At 42.7% G+C, this 24,509-nt stretch overlaps 4 protein-coding genes across 11 annotated transcripts; 1 reads left to right on the top strand and 3 right to left on the bottom strand.

The window, feature by feature from the left end:
* Positions 1-223: 223 nt before the first annotated feature.
* LOC133490053 (growth arrest and DNA damage-inducible protein GADD45 gamma-like) lies at positions 224-5,439 on the bottom strand. Of its 3 annotated transcripts, none has more exons than XM_061799586.1 (4): positions 5,367-5,439; positions 1,537-1,841; positions 1,222-1,429; positions 224-1,130 (listed from the first exon to the last, which is right to left on the bottom strand). In XM_061799586.1, exons 2-4 carry the CDS (start codon positions 1,635-1,637, stop codon positions 1,017-1,019), a joined length of 423 nt encoding a protein of 140 aa, XP_061655570.1. In that variant the 5' UTR covers positions 1,638-1,841; positions 5,367-5,439; the 3' UTR covers positions 224-1,016. The 3 variants fall into 3 exon arrangements, with proteins under 3 accessions (XP_061655570.1, XP_061655569.1, XP_061655568.1); XM_061799585.1 differs by lacking the exon at positions 5,367-5,439 and adding an exon at positions 5,118-5,147; XM_061799584.1 differs by lacking the exon at positions 5,367-5,439 and adding an exon at positions 4,724-4,880.
* On the top strand, positions 4,708-6,872 carry LOC133490052 (growth arrest and DNA damage-inducible protein GADD45 gamma-like). Its single transcript, XM_061799583.1, has 3 exons — positions 4,708-5,043; positions 5,151-5,358; positions 5,450-6,872. The coding sequence occupies exons 1-3, from the start codon at positions 4,730-4,732 to the stop codon at positions 5,561-5,563; spliced, it is 636 nt and encodes a 211-aa protein (XP_061655567.1). The 5' UTR covers positions 4,708-4,729; the 3' UTR covers positions 5,564-6,872.
* Positions 6,873-6,908: 36 nt separating this feature from the next.
* On the bottom strand, positions 6,909-15,269 carry nim1kb (NIM1 serine/threonine protein kinase). 4 transcript variants are annotated; one of them, XM_061799578.1, is made up of 4 exons: positions 15,130-15,269; positions 11,600-11,891; positions 10,014-10,282; positions 6,909-9,095 (listed from the first exon to the last, which is right to left on the bottom strand). In XM_061799578.1, exons 2-4 carry the CDS (start codon positions 11,871-11,873, stop codon positions 8,331-8,333), a joined length of 1,308 nt encoding a protein of 435 aa, XP_061655562.1. In that variant the 5' UTR covers positions 11,874-11,891; positions 15,130-15,269; the 3' UTR covers positions 6,909-8,330. The 4 variants fall into 4 exon arrangements, with proteins under 4 accessions (XP_061655562.1, XP_061655563.1, XP_061655560.1 ...); XM_061799579.1 differs by having other exon boundaries at positions 15,126-15,234; XM_061799576.1 differs by lacking the exon at positions 15,130-15,269 and adding an exon at positions 14,384-14,508.
* LOC133490051 (coiled-coil domain-containing protein 152-like) lies at positions 14,845-23,604 on the bottom strand. Of its 3 annotated transcripts, none has more exons than XM_061799580.1 (8): positions 23,125-23,603; positions 22,855-22,960; positions 21,790-21,858; positions 21,514-21,578; positions 20,966-21,101; positions 19,535-19,662; positions 17,248-17,349; positions 14,845-15,302 (listed from the first exon to the last, which is right to left on the bottom strand). In XM_061799580.1, the coding sequence occupies exons 1-8, from the start codon at positions 23,185-23,187 to the stop codon at positions 15,177-15,179; spliced, it is 795 nt and encodes a 264-aa protein (XP_061655564.1). In that variant the 5' UTR covers positions 23,188-23,603; the 3' UTR covers positions 14,845-15,176. The 3 variants fall into 3 exon arrangements, with proteins under 3 accessions (XP_061655564.1, XP_061655566.1, XP_061655565.1); XM_061799582.1 differs by having other exon boundaries at positions 22,855-22,950; positions 23,125-23,599; XM_061799581.1 differs by lacking the exon at positions 14,845-15,302 and adding an exon at positions 15,329-16,314 and having other exon boundaries at positions 23,125-23,604.
* Positions 23,605-24,509: the final 905 nt, after the last annotated feature.

Here is a 24,509-nt window from a genome sequence, read left to right as displayed (position 1 = left end):
GGGAGATTGTATTATAGCAATGTTTACTGACATTTGTGTGAGTCAATTCAAAGAAATTCACAGTGAAGTGCGTTTAATCTTGACCAAAACATGAACGCGAGCCTACAAAGACACTCCCAAAGAGCGACGGTCAATGGGTCAAGCAGGTCTGACAAGAACATCTTTGCGGTAGCTTTACAAAAATGTTGGATTCACTACAGAGTCAGTGAAAAAGAGAGAGATATGATGAGTTCAAATATTTTATTGCTTCCTTACAAATGCTATTCCCCGTGCAGCTATTATGGCATATCATTTGACAAAGGGAAAACTTGTTTTGTTACGTGCTTTTTGTGTTTCATTTGTCTTTTTAAACACGTTTTCAGTTTAGTTTGACCTTTTCAGTCAATATTTGTTAATTAAGTTAATAGCTTATATTGTAATGTTGAGGTTTTTTCACCCATTTTTTTGGCTTATTTGGCCATATTCTAAAGCGAAACCTTTAGAGAACAGGCACACTGTATATGTTCTTTTTTTAATATATGTCTCATTTTTTTTGTCATTGTTAAACGTCTAAAGTGAAACCTTTAGAGAATGAAGACAATTCTGGAAAGTGGGAAGGATTTTCGCTGACTGCAACTGTTGTCACGCTGCTCAGCCAAGAGGCCATCTTGAAAAAGTCTCTTCTTAAGAAGTCCTCTTCCTCAGCACCGCTTCTTCTCCTGCTGCGCGTGCTTCGACGAGCGACGCGCGCACGATCCGTGAGACCGCAGCACGCACGCGTCGCTTCTCCTTCCTCTCCAAACCGCATCCGCACAAAGAATGAGGGTCGATGATGTGTCGCTCTCGAGGCATACCTGACCTCATTCACACAAAGAATGAGAGTCACCTCGGCACGGACGGACCAAGAGGCGCCGTGCTGCCTGGATTGGGAATCCTCCTCGGGAGTATCCAGGGACGAGCAGAGACAGCCTCATCCTGTCCGTCAGGATGAGTGTTTCCTAGATGACGAGCTTCACAGAGAAGAGCCCGATCCCGCATCAGCGCCCGGGGAGGCTGATCTCGGGAACCCAGTCGTTCAGACGCCGGCTCTCCTCACAGAACAGATGCAGCTTCTCCAGAGAAGGGTCCTCCCAAGCTCCGTCGGCTGGGTTCTGTTCCGCCAGGAAGAGGAGATGGAATTTACACGAATTGATTGCAGCGGCGTGGGAATCGGAATCCCGCAGGCGGATTCGCTGTACGTACCGTGATGAGGACGCAGTGAGCATCTTCGAGATGCTCCGACTTGTCGGCGACAATCTCAGCCAGACGCTGCATGTCGCTCACTCTGACGATGCTGATGTCGTTGTCGAAGCAGAAGGACTGGATGAGGGTGAAGTGGATCTGCAGAGCGATGTCACACTCGAAATCCTCGTCCACGGCCAGCACGCAGAAGGACGCACTGTCTGGATCACTGGGGAAAACAGAGAGAAACCACGTGCAACTGATTTGCTTGGATTTTGCATGGTGACGATGAAGAATTCAAAGCAACACAATGCGCAAAGTCATATTGAAACTTACTCGGTCATAATTTTGGCACTCTCGTAGACTCCAACCGTGAGACGATCCTCGCTGTGAGCGCAGAGCAGAGCTTCCTTCAGGGATTTTCCAGCAGACTGCATGGCGAGGTTGTATCTTCCAGTTCCGTTGATGATGAGCTGTTTGGGTTGCCTTCAAAGACTCTGCCACCTTTTATGCTATAGTCCCGGCACACGCCCGCTCTCTGATTGGCTCTTTCAGGCACAATGGCTCCGACAGGCCTGCTGCCCTCCGCCTGCCCTCAGGGACGCGTGCCTTTAGAAGTCTTCCAACGTCGGGGCGGCATCCTTTGAAAGAAAAGATCAGATGTAGAGACTTTCAGACCTTTTGATTATTTTGGAATAATGAAACCACACAAGAGGAGCACACTTCTGTCAAAGTTCTGACCCAAACCGACATGTTTAGTTCGTGATTTGAACGTATTTTAATGACTTGGATGCCGTAACGTCGTATAAAATCATTTTGTGAGTCTGCTCATAAAGATTGTTCCTAGAGAAATATGGAACTAGAAATGATCAATTATAGTGTCATACTTTACTGTTATTGACTCTAGCCTACACAGACGTTTGAAGGAAGATTTGACCGTAATTAAGTGTCATACAAGGACGGAAAAGAAGTTTGAAATGAAATGATTTTAACTTCATGATGAAAGCCTGATGTGAAAGTGAGTCGCGTTTCATGTTACAGGTGCAACGGGTGCATGCATCTCAACATTCTTAGTTGTTTAAAAACATCACTTTCTTATTTCCTTATTGTTGTTGTTTTTAATTAGAATTGACGAGTCACACTTGACACTTGAGTCCCTAAATTCCAGACTGTTTAAACTTGCAAACTTTTGCATCTGTTTGTCAAAGCAATCATAATTGTGACAATAGTTAATTCAAAAAAAAAAACAAAAAAAAAAAGCTGTTGAGAGTAGTTTGGTAACTGAGTGACACCAAAGATGAATAACATGAAAGAAGGAGAAGTTATGAAAAAGACAGTGTACACCCTTGCAACATTTTGGATTTCTCACGGTAACTCAATGCGGTGTTCATGCAGTGTTGCACTTGTCCTATAAAATCCTAAAAGAAAAAAAAGTCATCCAATTCGGTCTGCTCTTGGCAAGTTATTCTCGGAAACACGCTTGCATGTTCTGGCTGTGTCATGAATGAAATCGCATGTCGGACTTTTACAACTTCGGAAGACGTATGTAATAAGTTGCATGCAGCGACACGCGCCACTAGTTTGCATACGTAAAGACCGACTTGACTCGAGGCGCGTGGCATCTGGAGCTATACCGCCGGGTCTTATCTCTCTGTCTGCATCCATCTCCATGACGACCGAGGGGCGCCATCTGTCCCCCCTGGGGAAGGTGAGGGGAGGGCGGACAAAGGAAGTCAGCCAGCACCTGCTGCGCGCGTGCAGGGCACTTTTACATTCATTCATTAGTTAATTCATTCACTACAAAGTTTGCAACCAAAACACAAGATAGGCGATTCGTGGTTCTGCAGTCGTACGCTAGATTGCGACTTTTTAGCAAGATGAGCGCCACTGAGCGTCATTGACTTGTTTTTTTTTAAATTTTATTTTGAATCTCAAACGTGTGTAACCTCCCCCAAAAAGTCGTTTTTGCACGGCAGCGCTCCAATGATGGTGTGGGTGGGGGGGGAGTCACCACAGATCAGGAGCTCATCCCCGAGCAACACCTCCGCCAAGCACATGTGTTGCAGCCACAAAGCCTCGCGGCCAATCCTCAAAAGTCTCAAACAGATCCGCGTTGGACTGCGCCTCCGTCAGCTGGTGCGTGAGGCGACGTGCACGCACGCACGTGCGGGGCAGAAACTGCAAGTTGCCACTTTGCGAGTAAACACTTTCTTTTTCTTGTTGTTGGTGCAATAATGGCCCGATAAGCGTTTGTTGTCTCAACATTCCCTCCGTATGTTTACAGCACACATTGCGGGTGATTTGATCATCTACAGCAGATTGCACTTTGGACCGAAACCTTTTTGCCGATCAAATGGAATCCAAACTCAGACAGGGCACCGCATGCAAAGTCGTGGACAAAAGATGTAGGACGGAGGTAGTATGGGGGGGGGGGGGGCTCATTGCGACACTTCTCCATCTGTCGTTTTGCCTTCAGTTCAACAATAGACGGAATCAATCAGCACGAACCTGAGTCCTGCGCCGCCTTTTCACCCGCAGCATTAAAAATCACTCCCATATTTACATACAGCAGTGGCCACACGCCTGATGACTCTGCGATTATTATTATGCACGTTTATGACTCAGTCAAATGTAATGGAGGGGTACGAATGCAACACGTGCAGCAATGAAGTATCATTCACCAGAGTTTGGTGAAATACTGTGCGGACAATGCGAGTTTAACTACACGTTTAAAAAAAAAACCAAAAAAAAAACAAATCAAAGCAAGAAAATAAATAAATACAAAAAATTGGGTCGCACATGACCAAATGCAGAAAAGTGAAACGTTCCAGTCCCTGGAGCCTCGAGCAGAGTAATTAAATAAAAAGAAGCAGACAAGGATTTTTTTGTGGACAGCTGATGATCACGTGGTCTGCGTGACCCCTGCAGCAGCACGCACCAGCTTCTGGCACGCGCTGCTCATTTCCATTTGTATGGGAGCTGTGACAATAGAAGGCTTCTGCGCACACAATAGGACTGTTTTATGGTGGGGGGGGGGGCAGCCCCGAGCCCACAGATGGCATCGTCCACCTGCCTTTTCTCGCCGTGGACTGCTGAGGCTCGGATCGGGGGGGGGGGGGGGGTTGCACACTTTCTCTATACGCTAATTCTAAGATAAAAACAAACCTGCATAAAAGCGATACAACTGCATGAAGCTTCGTTTGCGCATTTTCTGTCGGGGTGGATTGTGGCCGCAAGAACTCGCGCGTGTCGGTCTTTGATTGAAAACAACAGAACTATCGATTCCTCTAAGTGATGCAAGCGGGTATATGTCTTCCACGAGCACGCGCGTGCACCGAGTCACGTGTTCTGTCTTTTGCAAGTTGCACAAAAGAAGCGCCGCGCGCTTTTGTGCGTGCGTAAATGAGGGTATTTGTAGCCGCTGCATCCCAAAAGGGGTTAGGTGGGGGGGGGGGGCGTGCGTGGCTCGACGACCTCCATCAATCTGCCACGAGCCAGAAGTGTGACAATAGCATTATCATACCAATACATGGCGCGGCTGCAGCCAATCGGAGAGCAGCTCATTGGCAGCCCCGCACGAGCTGCTCTGTATAAAAGAGGGAAGCCTCTCCTCCGAGAACAGCCTGCTCTTTCTGCGGATCTGCTTCACTGCCTTTCCAAACTCCCTTTGCCTTGGAGGAGTCTCGGCATCGTCATCAACATGACTCTTGAGGAAGTTCTGACCCAGAAAACCACCGAACGTGCCGAGTGCACCGGCCAAGCACTGGAAGAGGTGCTGGTGACCGCCATGGACAACCACTCCCTCACCGTGGGGGTCTACGAGTGCGCAAAAGTGATGAATCTGTAAGAATTGTATTTAAGATAACCGAACTTTCGCAAATTTGTATGACTGAGTAACGATGGAGATGATAGCTAACTGGATTTTCGCTCTCGCTCTCTGTTTTCCCCAGTGATCCAGACAGTGCGTCCTTCTGCGTGCTGGCCGTGGACGAGGATTTCGAGTGTGACATCGCTCTGCAGATCCACTTCACCCTCATCCAGTCCTTCTGCTTCGACAACGACATCAGCATCGTCAGAGTGAGCGACATGCAGCGTCTGGCTGAGATTGTCGCCGACAAGTCGGAGCATCTCGAAGATGCTCACTGCGTCCTCATCACGGTACGTACAGCGAATCCGCCTGCGGGATTCCGATTCCCACGCCGCTGCAATCAATTTGTGTAAATTCCATCTCCTCTTCCTGGCGGAACAGAACCCAGCCGACGGAGCTTGGGAGGACCCTTCTCTGGAGAAGCTGCATCTGTTCTGTGAGGAGAGCCGGCGTCTGAACGACTGGGTTCCCGAGATCAGCCTCCCCGGGCGCTGATGCGGGATCGGGCTCTTCTCTGTGAAGCTCGTCATCTAGGAAACACTCATCCTGACGGACAGGATGAGGCTGTCTCTGCTCGTCCCTGGATACTCCCGAGGAGGATTCCCAATCCAGGCAGCACGTCGCCTCTTGGTCCGTCCGTGCCGAGGTGACTCTCATTCTTTGTGTGAATGAGGTCAGGTATGCCTCGAGAGCGACACATCATCGACCCTCATTCTTTGTGCGGATGAGGTTTGGAGAGGAAGGAGAAGCGACGCGTGCGTGCTGCGGTCTCACGGATCGTGCGCGCGTCGCTCGTCGAAGCACGCGCAGCAGGAGAAGAAGCGGTGCTGAGGAAGAGGACTTCTTAAGAAGAGACTTTTTCAAGATGGCCTCTTGGCTGAGCAGCGTGACAACAGTTGCAGTCAGCGAAAATCTTTCCCACTTTCCAGAATTGTCTTCATTCTCTAAAGGTTTCACTTTAGACGTTTAACAATGACAAAAAAAAAAAAGATAAATATCAAAAAGAGAACATACATGCCTGTTCTCTAAAGGTTTCACTTTAGAATCCGGCTGAATTAAATTAATGCTAAATATGAAAGTATTGTACATTCTCATTCTTGGAAAAAAATGTAAAAAAAAAAAAAAACAAGAAAATCTGATATTGTTGGAATTTACAAATGGAAAAGAATAAAAAAAGACATCAGCAGAAATCATAATCTTTGGTGTGTGTTTTCACTTTCTTTTGCAAATAGTAATGCTTGAATACAGGGCTCATAGAGGAGGGGTGAAGGGCAAATAAAAGTTTCAAACTCAGCAAATTTGTCTGAGAGGGGGGCTCTGGTCTGTCATCTGCTCACTGCGGTCCCCCTGCAGCACAAGACAGAAAAAAAAAAAACGCCCCCCTCGCCAACCCCTCGTCTAATCTGCATGTGTAAAGACACAATAGCGCAGCTCCGGCCGGGCCTGTCAGCTCCAGCGGCCCGGACACAGCCCCCATTGTCTGCCCTGCAGATGTCTCCGCAGCCACGCCACGCCATCTGCTGTTGCTGCAGGAGGGGGTCGGCCAGGGCATGGCTGAGGGAGGCTTTAGTGTGCTCTCCCGTACCAAAAAACGGACAAGTTGGCTTTGGGGCCAGCTGGTTTGGGCCGGTTGTGAAAAAGAGAGGGGTCCCACCGTGCGGCATCTGGGGTCCTGCCAGCTGCTGTCGTGGCTATTGTTTACTCGCAGGAACTTGGTGAAACTTTGGTAAACAGGCCACATAAAGGCGCACTTTCAGCTCCGTTCGGGTGCAGCGGCCACCTGCTCGATGCCGGAAGAATAATAGTAAGTAGGTAAGTCATATTAATACGACCTACGCGACTAGCCGGTTGGCTTACTGACTGTGTCATTTAAGCACACAGTGCAGCCTTTGTTATTGTTTGAGATTTACAGAAATATTCATATTTGCACATTCATGTGATCATCATCTGAGTGACCAAGTGTACTACCCCTGTAGTTGCTATCATGGACCAAAATGGTTCTATTGTGAATCAGACACAATGAAAAGGAATTCAAAAGATTATGGAGTTCAATGTTTACATGTTCCAATTGATTTTGTGTGATTTTAAAAAGGTGTCTCTTAACACACACATCCCCCAACAAACACACACTCACACACAGGAGTGGACCTTATATTTTCTTTAAAATATATTCAATTATAAACAAATAAAAATACACCAACAGAAAATATTTTTAAATCAAGGAAAAAAATCAATGTGAGTTGTGGAGATATGGATGGTGTCCATCATCTTCAGTGGCCGATGAAGCTCCAAAATATTTGAAGAGTGCTCCTGCTGTTGCACACAAATACTGTATATAATTTTGATATGAATCATGCATGGACTCGGCATGCATGAACATGCTACATGTTAATTCAACTAATACAGTAAACTAACACAAACAGCTACAAAAAGGGCCGGTTTAAGTGCACATTGAGTACTTTTACTGTTCAACTTTCAGTAGACCTACACACTACTGGCATTGTTCTAAGAAAATGAACGTCAATTGAATTAAATCCAAAATGTAAAGAACATTGCAACTTGCAATCGTTGATAACATCTCACGTCAACATTTATTAGCAACATTTTGAAGACTCCTTATGATGTCTGCACAAGGGGATACAAATTCTCCATACAAACAGCAATCGTTCACATTTTGCCAAAAGAAAACCATTTTACGGAGCATTTTTTTTTTTTTTGGGAAGCGGGTTACTGCTCCCCAGAAATGCCCCCCAGTGCAGCCGCACATACAAGAAACTGCCACCGCACACACCCACATACACTCATATATAATTCTCCTACATCTCCAAAGATGCACAAGAACTCGATCTTCTTTTACCAGGCACATATTTTTGTTATTGTTTTTTAAAAAAAAAAAAGATACACTCAAGCTTTGCATTATTTCATTGCTGTTTTTTTTTTTCAGTGCAAGGAAATATTGCATAAATATGAAATATTACCAAAGTGACAATTTCATTTTCTTTTCTTCTGGAGAGCGCGACAGCAAACATTTATTTGAGTTCGACAATAATGTACTGTAAATGTTAAATCATTCTTTTAAATACATTGCTTATACAAAAGGGCTAAGCTGGCATCTAGGGTCTTGAAAACTGAAAACTTACTCTCTTAATGTGTTCTAATGATTGGTCGAGTGGGTAATTCAAGATAGGGGGAAATTGAAAACAGTATTTAAATCAATGCGAATACAAAAGCGGTATAATAAAAAGCAGACCTGCATACCATATTATGAAAGCACACAGAGTTTGGACGTGTGCCTGAGGCCCCTGTATGCTCTAAGTCCCTCCCGCTTAGGGTCGCTCACCATCCCTCGGACCACCGGCAGGCTGTCGCAGCCCCTCCTCCTCTGCACTCGGTGCAGCAGGATTCGATAGACCCCTGCAACAGGGGTGCGGCGGTCATTTAGTCGATTGTTCCGTAGGTGTGCTGAGGTAAACCCGAGCTTCTCTAGTGAGCAACGGACCTCCTCCATCTCCTCCTCCTCCACAAGGTCCCTACTTTCAGAATCCAACAGGCCCTGCAGAGGGCTTGCTGGTTCCGGAGATGCCAACGACCAAGGGAATTCCACAGGTAAAAGCCAATCACAACCCAGCATCTGGTCAACAGCATAACGCTCAATGGGATCTGCCTTTAAGATGCCCCTGATGAGTCTCTGACAGGGACCAGGAACCCACGGGGGGATACTGTACACGCCCTGGATGACACAGCGCCTCAGCTTGCCCATGGTTTCAGCACGGAATGGCATGGTGGCGGTCACCATGAAAAAAAGTAGGACCCCCATTGCCCACACATCCACTGGAGGGCCCAGATAGCACTCGTCCCTGAAGAGCTCCGGGGCGGCATATGGGGGTGAGCCGCAGAAGGTGTCGAGGGCATCATTGCGGTTGGAAATCTGCGTGCTGAATCCAAAGTCTGCCACCTTGACACAGCCACTGCCGGTGAACAGAACATTCTCTGCCTTCAGGTCCCGGTGGATGATGTTATTATTGTGCTGCAAGGTAAATCAAAGCTGCTTTAATTTCTTAATCTTGCAAATATTATTATTGCATGTCAGGGCTATGCTATAACCTTTCCACTGGTAGCACTGGTGTGACCAACTTTCTCACTTGGTCACACTGGCACAAAATTTGGTTGCATACTACTTTGGGGGGTGCAGCATGACCTTGCATGAGTAGTTGTCTTAATTGGCATACCATACTTTCATATGAAGTAAAGAGTATCAGTAACTTGAGTTATAGTAGCTAAATATTTTACTGTGAATATGAAATTGGTCTGTACAAGGAGTGGCTGACAAAACGGGTAATAATGCGGAATCTACAGACCGGTGAAAAAGAGGACAACTTTCAACCACAATGTCTAATATCGTGCCTATGTTACAGGGAGCAATAAAACATATGCACTCGCACTAATACGACTGGATGAAATTGTTGCATGTTTTACCCTTTTAGTCGCAGTTTCAAGCAATCTTATTGGAATATTTGCTCTTTTAACTTGAATACAGCCATCGCCCATTTTACTAGCAATGAAAAAAATACAACTCTGTGATGAACACTTCTGAAGTGGCCACTGAGCTTAGACTGTCACAGTGTGTCATCCATCAACAGGTTACAACAGAGATACAGAACGACTGGAAGAGTCACAAAAAGGGTGCAGAAGTGGACTTCCTTGGAAATTTAAAAGAAAATGTAACTTTTTTTTTTTTGCCATTCCGGTACTTGTTAGAGAACAGCAAGTTGAACACAATGTTTGGAAACGTTGAACAGCTGGAGAGGTGCACTTAAAAGTTGAGAGAAGGTCACATTACCTGTAACGGTTATGGCGCATTTTAGGTTCGTCCTGAAATGTTACTCGACAGCTGAATATCCCTTACGTTTTGTGACTAGTGCAGTTGCTCACTGCATTGACTCACCATATATTTAATGGCAGAGAGGATCTGTGAGAATGTGACCTTGCTGGTGTTGTCAGCAAGTTTTCCCTCATTGCAGATCTTGTTGTGGAGGTCTCCTCCACCGGCGTACTCAAGCACCAGGTAGAGGCGACTTGGCGTCTCCACCACTTCATAGAGACGGATGATGTTAGGGTGCTCCATGGAGTTCATGCTGCTGACTTCCCTGGAGAGAAGCCGCTGGGCCTGATTGTCAAATCTTGTCTTGTCCAGGATTTTAAGGGCCACTTTGTCTATGAGGACAAATGATAGGACTTCAACCACACTGGCTGCCAGGATAAATAACTTCACAAGAGTGCAGGTATAGAAAATTAATGACAATTTTATATGTGACAAATCAGAAACAAATTCAAATTTGTCATAGTTGCATGATTGATTAAATAAATACAAATTCTGGTCACACAACCAAGACAGGTGATGGTGATAGCTAGTAGTAATGAACTGATTATTGATGGATTTTTTTGTATGATTTATTTCAGTAACATTACTATACACTAATCCATTTTCTATACCACGTATCCTCATTAGGGTTGCGTGTGAGCTGGAGCCTATGCCAGCTGACTTCAGGCGAGAGGCAAGGTCCACCCTTGGACCCGTCGCGACCCAGTCACAGGTCACATAGACAAACATTCACACTCACAGACAATTTAGTCTTCAATTAATCTAACATGCATGTTTTTGGAACGAGGGAAGAAGCCGGAATATACCTTGAGAAAGCCTATGCAAGCACAGGGACAACATGCAAACTCCGTAATCTCGAGATGTCGAACCCCCAACCTCAAAAACGGTGAGGCGGATGTGGTAACCGTTCAATCACGGCGCTGCCCGCGACATTACTACATTTTACAAAAAAGTATGATTTGTTTAAAAACGTTTATTGAAACAAAAAACCCAAAGCCTGTCCAGAGAATATTTTTGAAATTCTCTATTGACACTGCAGACCTTAGTGAATGTGTTAGGGCAGAGGTGTCAAACTCTTTTTTTTTTTTTTTTTTTTTGTCTCGGGCCGCATTGTAGTTATGATTTCCCTCAAGGGGCCGTTAGAACAGTGAAACATATAAATGTTGAATCATCACCAAAACATATTATTACCAGTACATAACTAATTGAGGGATAACTAGTTTTAAAATCAGAAGACAAGGATAATAGTTTGTTCAAGTATTGTTTAAGTTACTGGAGAAGAAGAGTTTGGTAACATAAAAATGCAATATTTAAACACATTATTGTTTATTATTATGACAATTTGGAATTTGGGTACAGACTTTAGCAAAAAGCACGGACGTTGACGAGCATGATTTGCTTCCGCGGGCCACATAAAATGATGTGGCGGGCCGCATCTAGCCCCCGGGCCTTGAGTTTGGCACCTATGTATTAGGGCATCCCAAAGTATTTGTGCAACTGAACGGAAAGCATCCATGATCCAAAGCCAAAGAAGAGTAACAGTTGTGTCGAGCTATGATTAACACGTTCAACAAACAATCGACCCACACACATCTCGATGAATGCACTACATAACAAACTCACAATACTGACATCTGTGCTAGTGGTACCTTTTGTCAGAGCATGAAAAGCCAGTTTGACTCTGGAGAAAGTCCCATGACCAATCTCCCCTCGAACCTTGTAGAAGCCCACCCTGCGGCCGATGACCAGTTCCTTGATGATTCTGTCGTCCTTGTGCATGTCTGTTGTGAGCTTCTGCAGGGGGGTAAGGCATAGCGGTCCAACTGCTTCCTCACCGTCTTGGTCAGGGTCTGAGCTGTCTGTCAGGCTGTAAAGGCTGTGATGAAGTTTGGGGCTTGCTACCCGCATCTGTCCAGCAGGCATTTTTTATGATGCTTTCATCTGCAAGCATAATCATAATCCTAGTAAATTATAAACAGTCGAACCATTTTCCATTAACTTCCAAATCTCCAGTATGTCACCGCAAACGCAACTAAGTCTTAACTAATAACACAAATACATTTGAGTGCAAAAAAAGTTAACCACTGGACTTAGTCTTTTTGAATGTAACATCACATTTTAATTACATCGTATTGTACACCAGCCATGTCTAAACATTTGCTCCGAGGGCCGCATAGAAAAAAAAATAAATCAAAGGACGTAAGGGCGACTTTGACATTCTTCAAGTTTATTCAACACTAAAAGCAATCCATCAAGCAATTATACATGACAGTTATTCTGAGAGACTGCTACAACACAGCTTTCTGTTAAAGGAAAAAAGACAAATAGTTTGGGATTTTGCATGATTTTGGGGTGATGCGCAGCCTTGTATCCCACTAGAATAGATCTGCCTCTGCCCTAATCAGATCCCCATATTCAGAACTAAAACAAGAGCAATTTGTAATAAACTGACACTCTTCAAAGCTGTCTTTACTTGAAGTTGATAATAAATCAATAATGTAATATGTTCACAAATTAGACCTTGACACAGAGCAGAAAGTGGATGAAAACGTTTGCTTCTGAAACTTTCTCTTTATTTATGAGGCATTATAAAGAGAGATTTTGTTACTATTTTAGTTGTCAATACTCTCTCTGCATATCGACAAAAACCCTATTCTATATTTCAATCCCATTTCTTATTAGTAGTAGTGGTAATTGCAGTAGTTGTAAGGTGAATTACACACATGGGGGATATGGGTGTCACACCACCCCCCATTTTCTTCATCATCCATCCATCCATTTTCTTCCGCTTATCTGAGGTTGGGTCAGCGTGTCCTGGGTCGTCCCCGGGGTCTCCTCCCGGTGGGACGTGCCTGGAGCACCTCACCAGGGATGGGTCCAGGAGGCATCCTAATCAGATGCCCGAGCCACCTCATCTTGCTCCTCTCAATGCGGAGGAGCAGCGGCTCTACTCCGAGCCCCTCCCGGATGACCGAGCTACTCACCCTATCTCTAAGGAAGAGCGGAGGAAACTCATTTCGGCCGCTTGTATCCGGGATCTTGTTCTTTCGGTCACGACCCACCGCTCGTGACCATAGGTGAGGGTAGGAACGTAAATCGACCGGTAAATTGACAGCTTCGCCTTTCGGCTCTGCGCCTTCTTCACCACAACAGACCGATAAAAAGTCCGCATCACTGCAGAAGTGGCACCGATCCGCCTGTCGATCTCCCTTTCCATTCTTCCCTCACTTGCAAACAAGACCCCGAGATACTTGAACTCCTCCACTAGGGGCAGGATCTCATCCCCGACCTGGAGAGGGCACTCCACCCTTTTCCGACTCAGGACCATGGTCTCAGTTTTGGAGGTGCTGATTCTCATCCCAGCCGCTTCACACTCAGCTGCGAACTGCTCCAGCGAGAGTTGGAGATCACGGCTTGATGAAGCCAATAGAACCACATAATCTGCAAAAAGCAGAGATGCAATACTGAGGCCACCAAACCGGACCACCTCTACGCCTCGGCTGCGTCTAAAATTTTTTTGTCCATAAACGTTATGAACAGAATCAGTGACAAAGGGCAGCCTTGGCGGAGTCCAACCGTCACCGAAAGCGAATCTGACTTAACTGCCGGGCCAAACTCTGACACTGATCATGCAGGGACCGAACTGCCTATATCAGGGGGTTCGGTACCCCCCACAGGACTCACCCTCTGGTCCCCCTTCTTAAAAAAGGGGACCACCACCCCAGTCTTTTTCTCAACACCCAAACCAATAGCATTACGGGCCTTGTCAAATGTTATTTTTTTGTATATGCTGCGGGGTCCAAAAAAAAATGACCCGCGGGCCTTAGTCTGGACACCCCTGCTGTATTATCCAACAATAACACTACACAGATAGATGCAAGGCTTTCATCGGACATATTTAAGCAATGTACGTGCTTACCAAGTTTCCAAACTGCTGAATGTCATCAAAACAAAATTGTGGTGTCCATTTTAATTAATTTCCAAACCTAGGAATCTTAACCCATCACAGCCCTCCGATGCACTCTAACACTCTGATGAGGAGGAAGGTTTCTCAGGCCACACCCCTCACCTCCGCCCACCCGTTAGTCTTTTGCCTCATTGAGGGAAGACGTACTACACTCGTGTCATGAGCTGTAATCCTGTTCTAGTTTAAGTCTGTCCCAACCCTTTTAAAAGGTTGATGTCATCTTATAACAACAAATGAGGCCCAACCTTATCACTAAGAAATGTGATCACGTCAGTCATAGGAAATATGGATGCTTTTTGTTACCGTGTAGCTGTGTGGAATGTGGCGACAACTGCTCTATCTGAGCTTTTGTGAGATGAAATGTTACGCAACAGTATTACATAATAATGTTCTTGGTGAGATTAGCACTAGGCTCCCTCTCAAACACTGTCTGAGCAGCACAGATAAAGAGATTACAAAGCCTCACCGGGAGAAGCTTCTTTATTCAGGTGTTTCGTCATGGTGAGCAGTAGAGTGAGAAGACTGAGACAGATAGCAGTACAGTGAACCTTTACCGCAACACTCCATAAAACATGTTCAGCTCATCAAGCATAGATCTGTTTTAGAGGTGGATGGAAAGGCCAGGGTGTACTCCGCCTCTTTCACAAAGAGGATGAGATACAAATCACCATCAAAAATCAAGATGAGTTGAACTAGGCATCCATACATGCATTTTCTACACCATTCATCCAGTGGACTCATAGAAAGACCGACAACCATTCACATTCACCCCATCGCTGAGTTGGAACTGAACCCTGCAAAGTCAGACAAATGTGTCACAACAGCATCAGTGATTTTGAGTTGAGGTTAACTTCAAGAAATCAATCATGAAATGAGTTGCAGTGAAATAACTAGGGAAAACATCAACAGAATTTATTTTTTAATGGCAATTGGTCTCGTGTTTTTCTACTTACTGCTCCACCTGCCTGCCATGAACCGATGCAGGTGTCTGACTGGATTAAAGACTTAGAAATACAGCCTCTGTTTAACTGTGATCTCAGTACTCTGGTCACCTGCCACCATGGCAGTGAAACTGCAAATCAATGTATGACAGTGCACGGTGCATGGGAGATGATTTTCTTGTTAAATGACCCTATGAGAAGTCAAATACCTGAACTCAAAGAATCTGGAAATGTAAAATTTAAAGACGAGTGAACTGTTGCTCGAACCTACAGAGGTGACATGGCAGCCGCCCATTAGTACTATTAGCCTTAAACAATTTAGGTCCTTCTTTTCTTCGAACGGCTGCAGAGGCTGGCAGTACGCTGGCTGTCTTCCAGCTCTTTTATTCTCTGACGTAGAGCCCCAATTTCCTTGTTCTTCTCTTCCTGGAAGAACTGCAGCTTCTAAAGGACAAACACAGTTAATAGAAACATGCACATCCTGGACACAAAGATTACATTTCCCAGAACATTTGCTAATATACTGTATGAGTTATGACCTACAAGACTGCCTCCATTTTTTTTTTTGAAAATTCAACGATTGTTTATTCTCTGGCCTACAGTCACTATGGAAGTAAGGCATTTTCCTATCTATTCTAAGTAAAATGAATCTAATAACAAATAACAGATGTTTGTCAAATCCTTCCATCAGAATCCATTTTTGTTCTATTGTTTTATGCACATTGGTCAAAATGAGTCTGTTACATGGTTTGACATCTATGCGGTTTGTCGACTGAAGGCAAAAGACAATAAACAGCATAAGGCTGGCAAAACGGGTGAATTTGAAATCACAGACTGTTTCATGTAGCTTTGACAATTCATACTCAAGTACCTGCCCACATCGTGGTTGGTACCCACCCACTCAACAAAGTGGAACGGCAACAGGGCATTTCCAGGTTTTAAGCAAGCCAGTCTTTAGCCATACATATGCAGTCTGCAAAGTTGACATGTTGTGTTTTAAAACAATACTAAACCATATTCATAATTTATGATGTAACACTGGATGAAATAGTGAAGCTTGCATTCATTGTCGTCAGCAATGATCATTCATTGTGCCAGGTTCAATTCAAATGAATGGGAGCGGATGACAAGCATGAATAACCTAAAAATATCCCCCCTCTCTTTTAAATTTTCACCCACCCATCAGGTTCCCTATAGAGTAAGTGGGCCAACAATCCAACGCTTGGTGAATTGTGCTTGACAATGATAGTACCGGGATGGGCGACCAGCTGGCCGCCGTGGCCACTCACAGCATACTGTCAGGGGCCGTGAGGGTCAGGGGGCAGAGGGGCTGGTATGTGGAGTGGAACTGGGAAGACAAAAATCTAAATCAAACGAACCCACCGCGATGACTTGTCGCGCTGGCCGTGGCCGCTCCCAGCACACCTTCGCCAGACGTGAGCGCGCCGACGACCCGCTGAAGAGGACCGAGGTGGGAGGAGCATATCAATGTGGTGCAAATGAGGCGAATGCACGTTCAGTGTGTACAGTATAAATAATCCCCCAATCAAACTCTTGGGAGGGACACGAAACTTAACGTAGCACTGAAGGACGTGATGTCGCTATGAATGCTTGGCCGCCCCAAGCTTTTAGAGCAGTGCTTCTCAAATAGTGGGGTGGGATCCCCTGGGGGGTCGCGTTGCGATGCCATGTGGGGCGTGTGAGACCCTGAAGAACATGATTTGCCGTACTAGAATAAAGTCTAATTGCACATCCACTGCAGTAAATGGCAGTGGTGCTCTCGTTGCGCTCGCTCTTTTCTATTTCAGGGAAATTGATGCACTTTATTTTCTGTTACAGACTGAAAACAAAATATTTTGTAAATTGATCTATATCTTTCTTTTGTACTTTCTTCAATGTTTATAACGATTAGACTATATTATCCTTTATATACAATGTTATATAGAGCTGTACTCGCGGGGGCTGCGGGTCGCAAATTTTTTTCTTCTTCCTGGGGGGGTCGTAACAGAAAACAATTGAGAAGCACTGCGTAACGGTAGCAGACACCGTGACATGGACCAATCAGAGCCAAGCTGTTTTCCATATTTAAATTGCGGATGATGAGCGATCCAATCAAAGCAAAGCTCATTTACATGTCACATATTAATGAGAAATCCGGCCGTCTCGAATGCCAGGTGGAAAAGAACAACTAGAATAACTTCAAAAAGAACATTTTGGCCATTTGCAACCCAAATTATATTAAAGCATTAAAGGACATCACAGATGATAAAAATACAATTCATAAAAACTGATGGAAGGCAACCTTTAAGGGTTGACGAAAGGTCCAAACAAACATTGTTTTAGAACATGAACATTGCTCTAAGCAGAATAAAAAAAAAAGCATGCTTACCCTCTTGAAGAAATGTTGTGCAGTAAAAACAGAGTCATGGTTTTTCTGCTGGTACTGGCTCATCTGAGCAGTATTCTGAATTCTTCCCAACTTTTCACCAAACTACGAAAACAAAAAAAACAAACAAAAGAAAAAAAAAAACAATATGCTTGGCACACATGTAGCAATATCATTAAAAATCAAAGCATAACTACAGTGCTAAATTACTCAACTTTAAAGCAATTGTATGTGTACTAACATTAAAATAACAACATCAACAATAATTTTGATAGTACACGGCCTTGTAATGAGGAGACTAGCATTCCTGTCATTGTCATGTGACCCTGAATCACCTAACTTTGTCGTCGGCTCTATAATATTAGTGGAGACAAGCCTGGATCTGTTGTGTTGGCACTAGTGTCACCAATCATCACAGTTATTGTTCAGAGTTGTCTTCAGTGCTTGTACAAACATTGCCACATCATCATTTAAATGATTAAAAAAATGTATGTCATTGATTTCTATTCTTTTGCACTTACATTCATTGCTTTGGCTTATTTAGCTTCTGTTTAGGGTTGCACAATATATCGTTTGAGAATTGTCACCGCAATGTAGGAGTGCACAATAGTCACATTCCAGGATCCTGCATAATGTTGGTGTATTGATATGCAGTCAATCGAATGTACTATTAAGTGACCAGCAGAGCGACCTGGTTGGACATGCCAATAGGATTAGCACCAATGACACGGTGAATTATAACCCATTAAACAACATACACAAGCAGCCCAGATTGTTATACACTTATTTTTTTTGTATGATAACTATTAATGAGGACACGACAAATAATTACAGACCTTCATTTACTGTATCTCTTTTCAGAATGTGATGAATGAAAGCATGTCGGATCAGATTACACTTGGGGCGAGAGCCACAGCATTGTGTAAGTTACCCATGCCATTGGCACTAACACAGCCCCATACCATCACAGATGCTGGCTTTTGAACTTTGCATCCATAACAGTCCGGATGGTTCTTTTCCTCTTTGGCCCGGAGGACACGACGTCCACAATTTCCAAAAACAATTTGAAATGTGGACACGTCGGACCACAGAACACTTTTCCACTTTGCATCAGTCCATCTTAGATGAGCTCGGGCCCAGAGAAGCCGGCGGCATTTCTGGGTGTTGTTGATAAATGGCTTTTGCTTTGCATAGTAGAGTTTCAAATTGCACTTACGGATGTCGTGCCGAACTGTATTTCCTGACATTTGTTTTCTGAAGTGTCCTTGAGTCCATGTGGTGATATTCTTTACACATTGATGTCAGTTTTTGATGCAGTGCCGCCTGAGGGATCGAAGGTCACGGGCATTCAATTTTGGTTTTCGGCCTTGCCGCTTAGATGTAGTAATTTCTCCAGATTCTCTGTTTGATGATGATATGGACCGTAGATGATGAAATCCCTAAATTCCTTGCAATTGTACGTTGAGGAACATTGTCCTTAAACTGTTCGACTATTTTCTCACGTACTTTTTCACAAAGAGGTGAACCTCGCCCCATCTTTGCTTGTGAATGACTGAGCAATTCACAGAAGCTTCTTTTATACCCAATCATTGGCACCCACCTGTTCCCAATTAGCTTTGTTCACCTGTGGGATGTTCCAAACAGGTGTTTGATGGGCATTCCTCAACTTTCTCAGTCTTTTTTACCAACTGTCCCAGCTTTTTTGGAATGTGTTGCAGCCATAAAACTCTAAGTTAATGATTATTTGCTAAAAACAATAACGTTTATCAGTTTGAACATTAAATATATTTTAATCTTTCTTTGCAGTGTATTCAATTAAATATAGGTTGAACATGATTTGCAAATCATTGTATTCTGTATTTATTCATGTTTAACACAACGTCCCAACTTCATTGGAATTTGGGTTGTATTCTAGTGCCTTCCGGTCTTCGGCTCTATCCGGCGCTGTGATGTAACACGAGCCTATACTTTTGTGCTCGACTGAGCATAGTTTTTCTAGAGAGGGAAAAAGAGAAATGCGCGCTGGTTTTCACGTTACATGTATGTAAACCTGTATTTTTTAACACCGTAATATATATTGCAGGGTTAAAGAAAATCACAATGTCATTTTTTCCCCAATATCATGCAGCCCTACTTCTCATGATATCTTTGTCATTAACAAATACACGACACTACTACCTACTGCTTTAGCTCTGTATTTACCATTTTGGCTAGTGGGCCCATGAACACAACTTTAACAAAATATCTACAATACACAGCAGCACTGTTGGAGGAATTCAATTCCATTTACCTCCACTTGCAACTTCAAAAGCTCACTTTGCTGTTTTCTCTCCTGGTCCTTTAGCTTCCTGCTCATCTCCTCCAGATCCAGATCCTTTTGCTCCACTAACTTCATAAATTCAGCCTCTTTGGCTTGCACTGCAGTAAAAGACATCTCACCTAAATATACTCTACATACAGTCCTTGACAAATTTATGAGACCTCCTGTCATAAAAAGAGACGAGTACATCAATCACCACGAAGTGCTTTAATGTGAAATCAATTTTAGTATGCTCTCAAAAGCTTTACCATTTTGAACTGGAATGATACATTTCAAACTGATTTGACCTTTTTATAGGTGATTTTGAACTGGCTTGCGGAGATTTTCTGAAAAGTCAGAAATGCATTAAGCATAACAGTCAACAACAGCCAACTATATTTCTGTTTAGGAATGTGAATAAATAATAATATTTGATACAGAAATGATAACATTTCTTTCAATTTATCTGGTAGAACAAAACAATTCATGCATAAAATTAATATATTTCAGCATTAAAAATATCATTTTAGTTAAAGAGCTTCTAAATACTGGTGTATTACCATTGCAGAAATAAACGATTCATGATTTGAGTCTAAATTTTTATTAAAAAGAAAATGTTATTAAAACAATATGAAACGTAATATTTCATTCAGAATAGTTTACTCCTGCAGCCCAATCCATCCATGAATCAATTATATCTCCCACCCCAATTACATTGGTTGGTGGGGTAATACATAAGCAGTGTATTTTCTTAACAATTACTCACTAGCTCTAGGAATTTGTTAACTACCTTTGATATGATAAGATATGGTTTCCCATTCAACACATATTAATTAAACTTTTAGTACATATTTGTCCTAATTTTTCATGAATTTATCTAAAAAAGGATTTAGACACCAATAATACCAATCATAATAATAATAGACACCAATAATGACAACATAAGTAAGAATAAACTGTTACAAGTATACATCCTGTCCAGAACTTTTGAAACTATTTTCAGTGACCTTTGTGTAGTATATCTTAAAGTATTTTTAAACAAGTGAGAAAACATGCCAGTGGAATGATCACCACAGTACAACTTCCCTCCTTTACATAACTGATCAGGTTATTGATTATGCTTTGTGAACTATTGGTCAACTTCTCAATACCTATTTGACCTATATTTGGCAAGAATTTGGACACAATGTCTTGCTTGAGAAATAGCCAACTGCGCAGTCCCTCCAAGCTTGTGATACATGAATGTTACAGTTGCCTACATTGTGACTTCATTGTCCGAATCCCTCATGTGTGCAATATGCATTCTCCTCCAGACTACTGATGTCTCACGTAACATATGGCTGGATTATTTTAGTAGCAGAGCTCAGTGAAAAAGCTCTTAACACAGTGAGGTAGTGTGAGAGTAATGTTTACTGCTCTTACGTTGACTAAAACCTTCTTTGTGGGCCTGCGCCAGCTGTCGCCGGCACTCTTGCGTTACAGTCTCTAGCCCCCTCTTGTGGCTCTCTGTCTGTGCTTTCATTTCACCGAGCAGTCGTTGGATCTCAGCCTTTCCATCCTGACGATAACAAACAACATACAACACAACCACATAATTGTTTTTCTGTCCAAAATAAATTAATAAAAAATGCAAACAAGTTAAATATTTGCGCATAGGATACATATTTAGGTTACATATTACTAGTAAACAGTTATCCATCCATCCATTTTCGAGACTGAGTTTCCTGTTCAGGCTCACAGAAGAGAACAGCAGCAGCAGAGAACAGGCTAAAGGCAAACTAGCCAAACCCTGGACTTTGGTTCTAGTCAGTGGCAGGGCACATACAACCATTCACATCATTGGTAAGTGGCGTAATCTCACCCTACCTGCACCACAAGTCAGGCGAATAAACCACAACACCGCCACACAACCATATAGTGGAAATTAAGCCCTTGAATAAAGTCCAGTCTTCACTTATTGAAGTTTTTACCTCTGCTGTTCTTTTACTTTGTTGCCTCAAGACTGCCATATTGCGCCTCAATGTCTCATTCGCCACTAGAACATGGAGAAGATATTTGCATTACTATTCTTATGAGCCATATTCTACCCTCAATTGTATTATTGTGATGTCATATATATAACAAACAATCAAAATACATTGGGGATACGCCCTACAGAAAGGAATTGAAATCATCTTTGACTAGTTTACGAGGGATGGCCATATGTAATAACACTTATCCTAATACAACACATGTACTTGTGTTACCTCTGAGCTCGCACTGCTCCTGTAAAGCCTGCTGCAGGTTGTTCACTGTGGCAAGTAGGGCATCCCTTTCTGAAAGAGGTTGGTCAAAGACACAATGGAGTGTGTTTGATCTACTAGTCAGTTATCCTATCATTAGGTAGATTTGCTGAATTGCATTGCAGATCAAGTGTGTCTAATAATGTGGCTTGGCATAAGGTCTTTTCTTTGTATGTATTATTAGGTATTTCCAGTCACTTCATTAGATACACCTGCAGAATCTAATACGTAGACGCATTATATCTCAGTTATCTTTAGCTTATTTTGGTATATAAACGTGGCAAATTATGAAATAAAAGCACACATTTTGCACAGATGAGGATGCTGATTATAATAGCTCTCAGTATGATGTTGCACAGTTGTCATGTGTCAAGCATATACCTAAATGAATACTTCTCAGACAGTATTAATAAAAACTTTATATTAATGTTTGCATGCCTGCGGATGAAATCAATCCAACCTGAGGACGTTCGTTGCAGTAACCTGGCATGCAGTAGACGATAGAAATACGCCTCAGAAAAAAAACACATCACCAAGGCAATGTAGTACAGTATATAGCCTAAAAGGTATCATATACTGTACATAGCCGTGCCACATCAACATCATACGCAGTAGCTTGAAAATAAAAAAGGAATGTGATATGGTGTTCACTCACTAATAAGTTCAAGATGTGTGCTGGGACCGCTAATAATACACACACGCACCCCGTCTACAAATAAGAAAACGATTTGACTGTTGTAAAGGTACTTGCGGTCAAATAGCTAGACTGTCTAATTATTGTTCAGCTATAGTTCACACCACTTTCCCCCTTGTCCGTTCTGTCCCTCTGTCTGTCCCCTAAAACCATTTTCTGTCCGGCTGAATATTCAATAGACATCATAATAATAATAAATAAGCAGAGGGAATATTTCAAATTCCCCTGTTGCACAGCAAAACCGTTCCAGCACATTCTGATCCAACCATTCTGCATCGCCATACGGCTGAACAGGACAGGCTTAAATGATTTTTGTTTTTGAAACAGGAACTCACCTTCTGTGGCAACTTTTTCCTTGGTCTCATAACATTTCACGTGTCTTTTAGCGTCGTCTAGCATCGTCTCCAACAGGATGGCTTTGCCATTTAACTCTGTAATTGTCTGTATTGTATTAGTAAAGATTAGACTATGACAATGTTCTTCTATGGCACTTATTTCTTTGAGTTTGTATCGAATATTCAGCAAAGGCACGGGCCTTCAAATACAGTACTGTACATCCAGTACCGTGCCAAACTACCTGTGGTGACAGTTAAACATTAACTTACATTTTCAAGTACGGTGTATTCTTCTATTAATTTATCAAGATTTACACCGTTTAACAGAGCCATATAGTACACTAAAAGTTAGAATGACACCTTAAAATGTCTCAAATTGTTTGAACAAGGGAGAAGAAAACTAAAATGCATCCAAGTAACAGCTAGCTTAGCAACAATTAAGGCTAACGGCTACAACTAGCTACCGCACGAGACCAAAAAAAAAAACGAAGAAAAAAAGAAAGAAGAACGTCATCTGAGTAAGGACTTTCAAAGTTGGATTGCCCCCATTAGGCCCACATTTTTTTCCATCTTGAATTTACACGATAGCTGCATTATTATAAATATAAAATAGATTTATTTTCACTTAGTAGGAATTAATGAAGTAAGATGCACTGTATAACACCAAAACGGCAGAAGTGGCAACTGTACTCACACTGTACTTAAGTAGACGTAAAGATGTGTTTAGAAAACAAAACAAAAAAGTAGAGACTGAACTGTAATTGAATAAAAAATTAAAAACAATTTTTTACAGTCAAACAAACGCAATCTTTCCTCCAATAATAAGACAGGCTTATCATATGCATATGAAGATTTAACTTAAGATCTTTTTCAGAAAGTTGATGAATATCTGAGAAAAGCTTGTGCGTGTCTGTGTTCTGTGCGTATTCCTGATCAAGATCCACTTCCAAAAGATCGTCTTCCAAAATGATGTCTTTCCACTCATCTTTTGTATAGGAAAAAGACTTTCTTGTTTTCGATGTTGATAATGTGAAGGGTCTTCCAGTTTCAAAAATGGAGCAGGTTGTGTACAAAATCAATCAGACCAACATTATGAAGATGGAAAACATGGGAGGAAGTCAACCTTAGGAGTATTGAGGTCTCAATGAAGATTTTGACCTTTTACCCTTCTTGTGATCACGATAAATAATGTTTTTACCGAATGTACTACATCTGATTATTTTTATATATATACATTTTGTTACTATACCTAAGTAGATTTTGTGAGGTACAGTATCTTTTTGTGTTTTTTTTGTGTATTTTGTTTTACTGACCACCTTTTACTTTTACTCCCTACATTTGAAAACACACATCTATTCTTTCGACTCCTTACTTTGTCAAAATAGGTTTATTACTTTCTTCAGCCTTCGGGGATGATGACACAATGTAAATAAGGATGTAACTAGAGAAAGGTAAAGTCAACTGCAGTTGATATCTTGTGGATGTCAGGCAGAAAAACTTAGGGACAGAAACAAAATGTAAACAGGAGCATTAACGATGGCGCAACAGATTCCGAGAAACGAGATGGCCTTATTTAAGAGAATTGTTTGATATTGTCAGCTCCAAGAATGATTTGTGGTGAAGAAGTATGTGTCTTGTGGTAGCCTAAAAACCAC

Source organism: Phyllopteryx taeniolatus, chromosome 15 (genome assembly GCF_024500385.1).
Source record: "Phyllopteryx taeniolatus isolate TA_2022b chromosome 15, UOR_Ptae_1.2, whole genome shotgun sequence".
Taxonomy (NCBI): Eukaryota; Metazoa; Chordata; class Actinopteri; order Syngnathiformes; family Syngnathidae; genus Phyllopteryx; species Phyllopteryx taeniolatus.
Note: the sequence above shows the minus strand (reverse complement) of the source record. Positions and strands in the feature narration are given on the sequence as shown.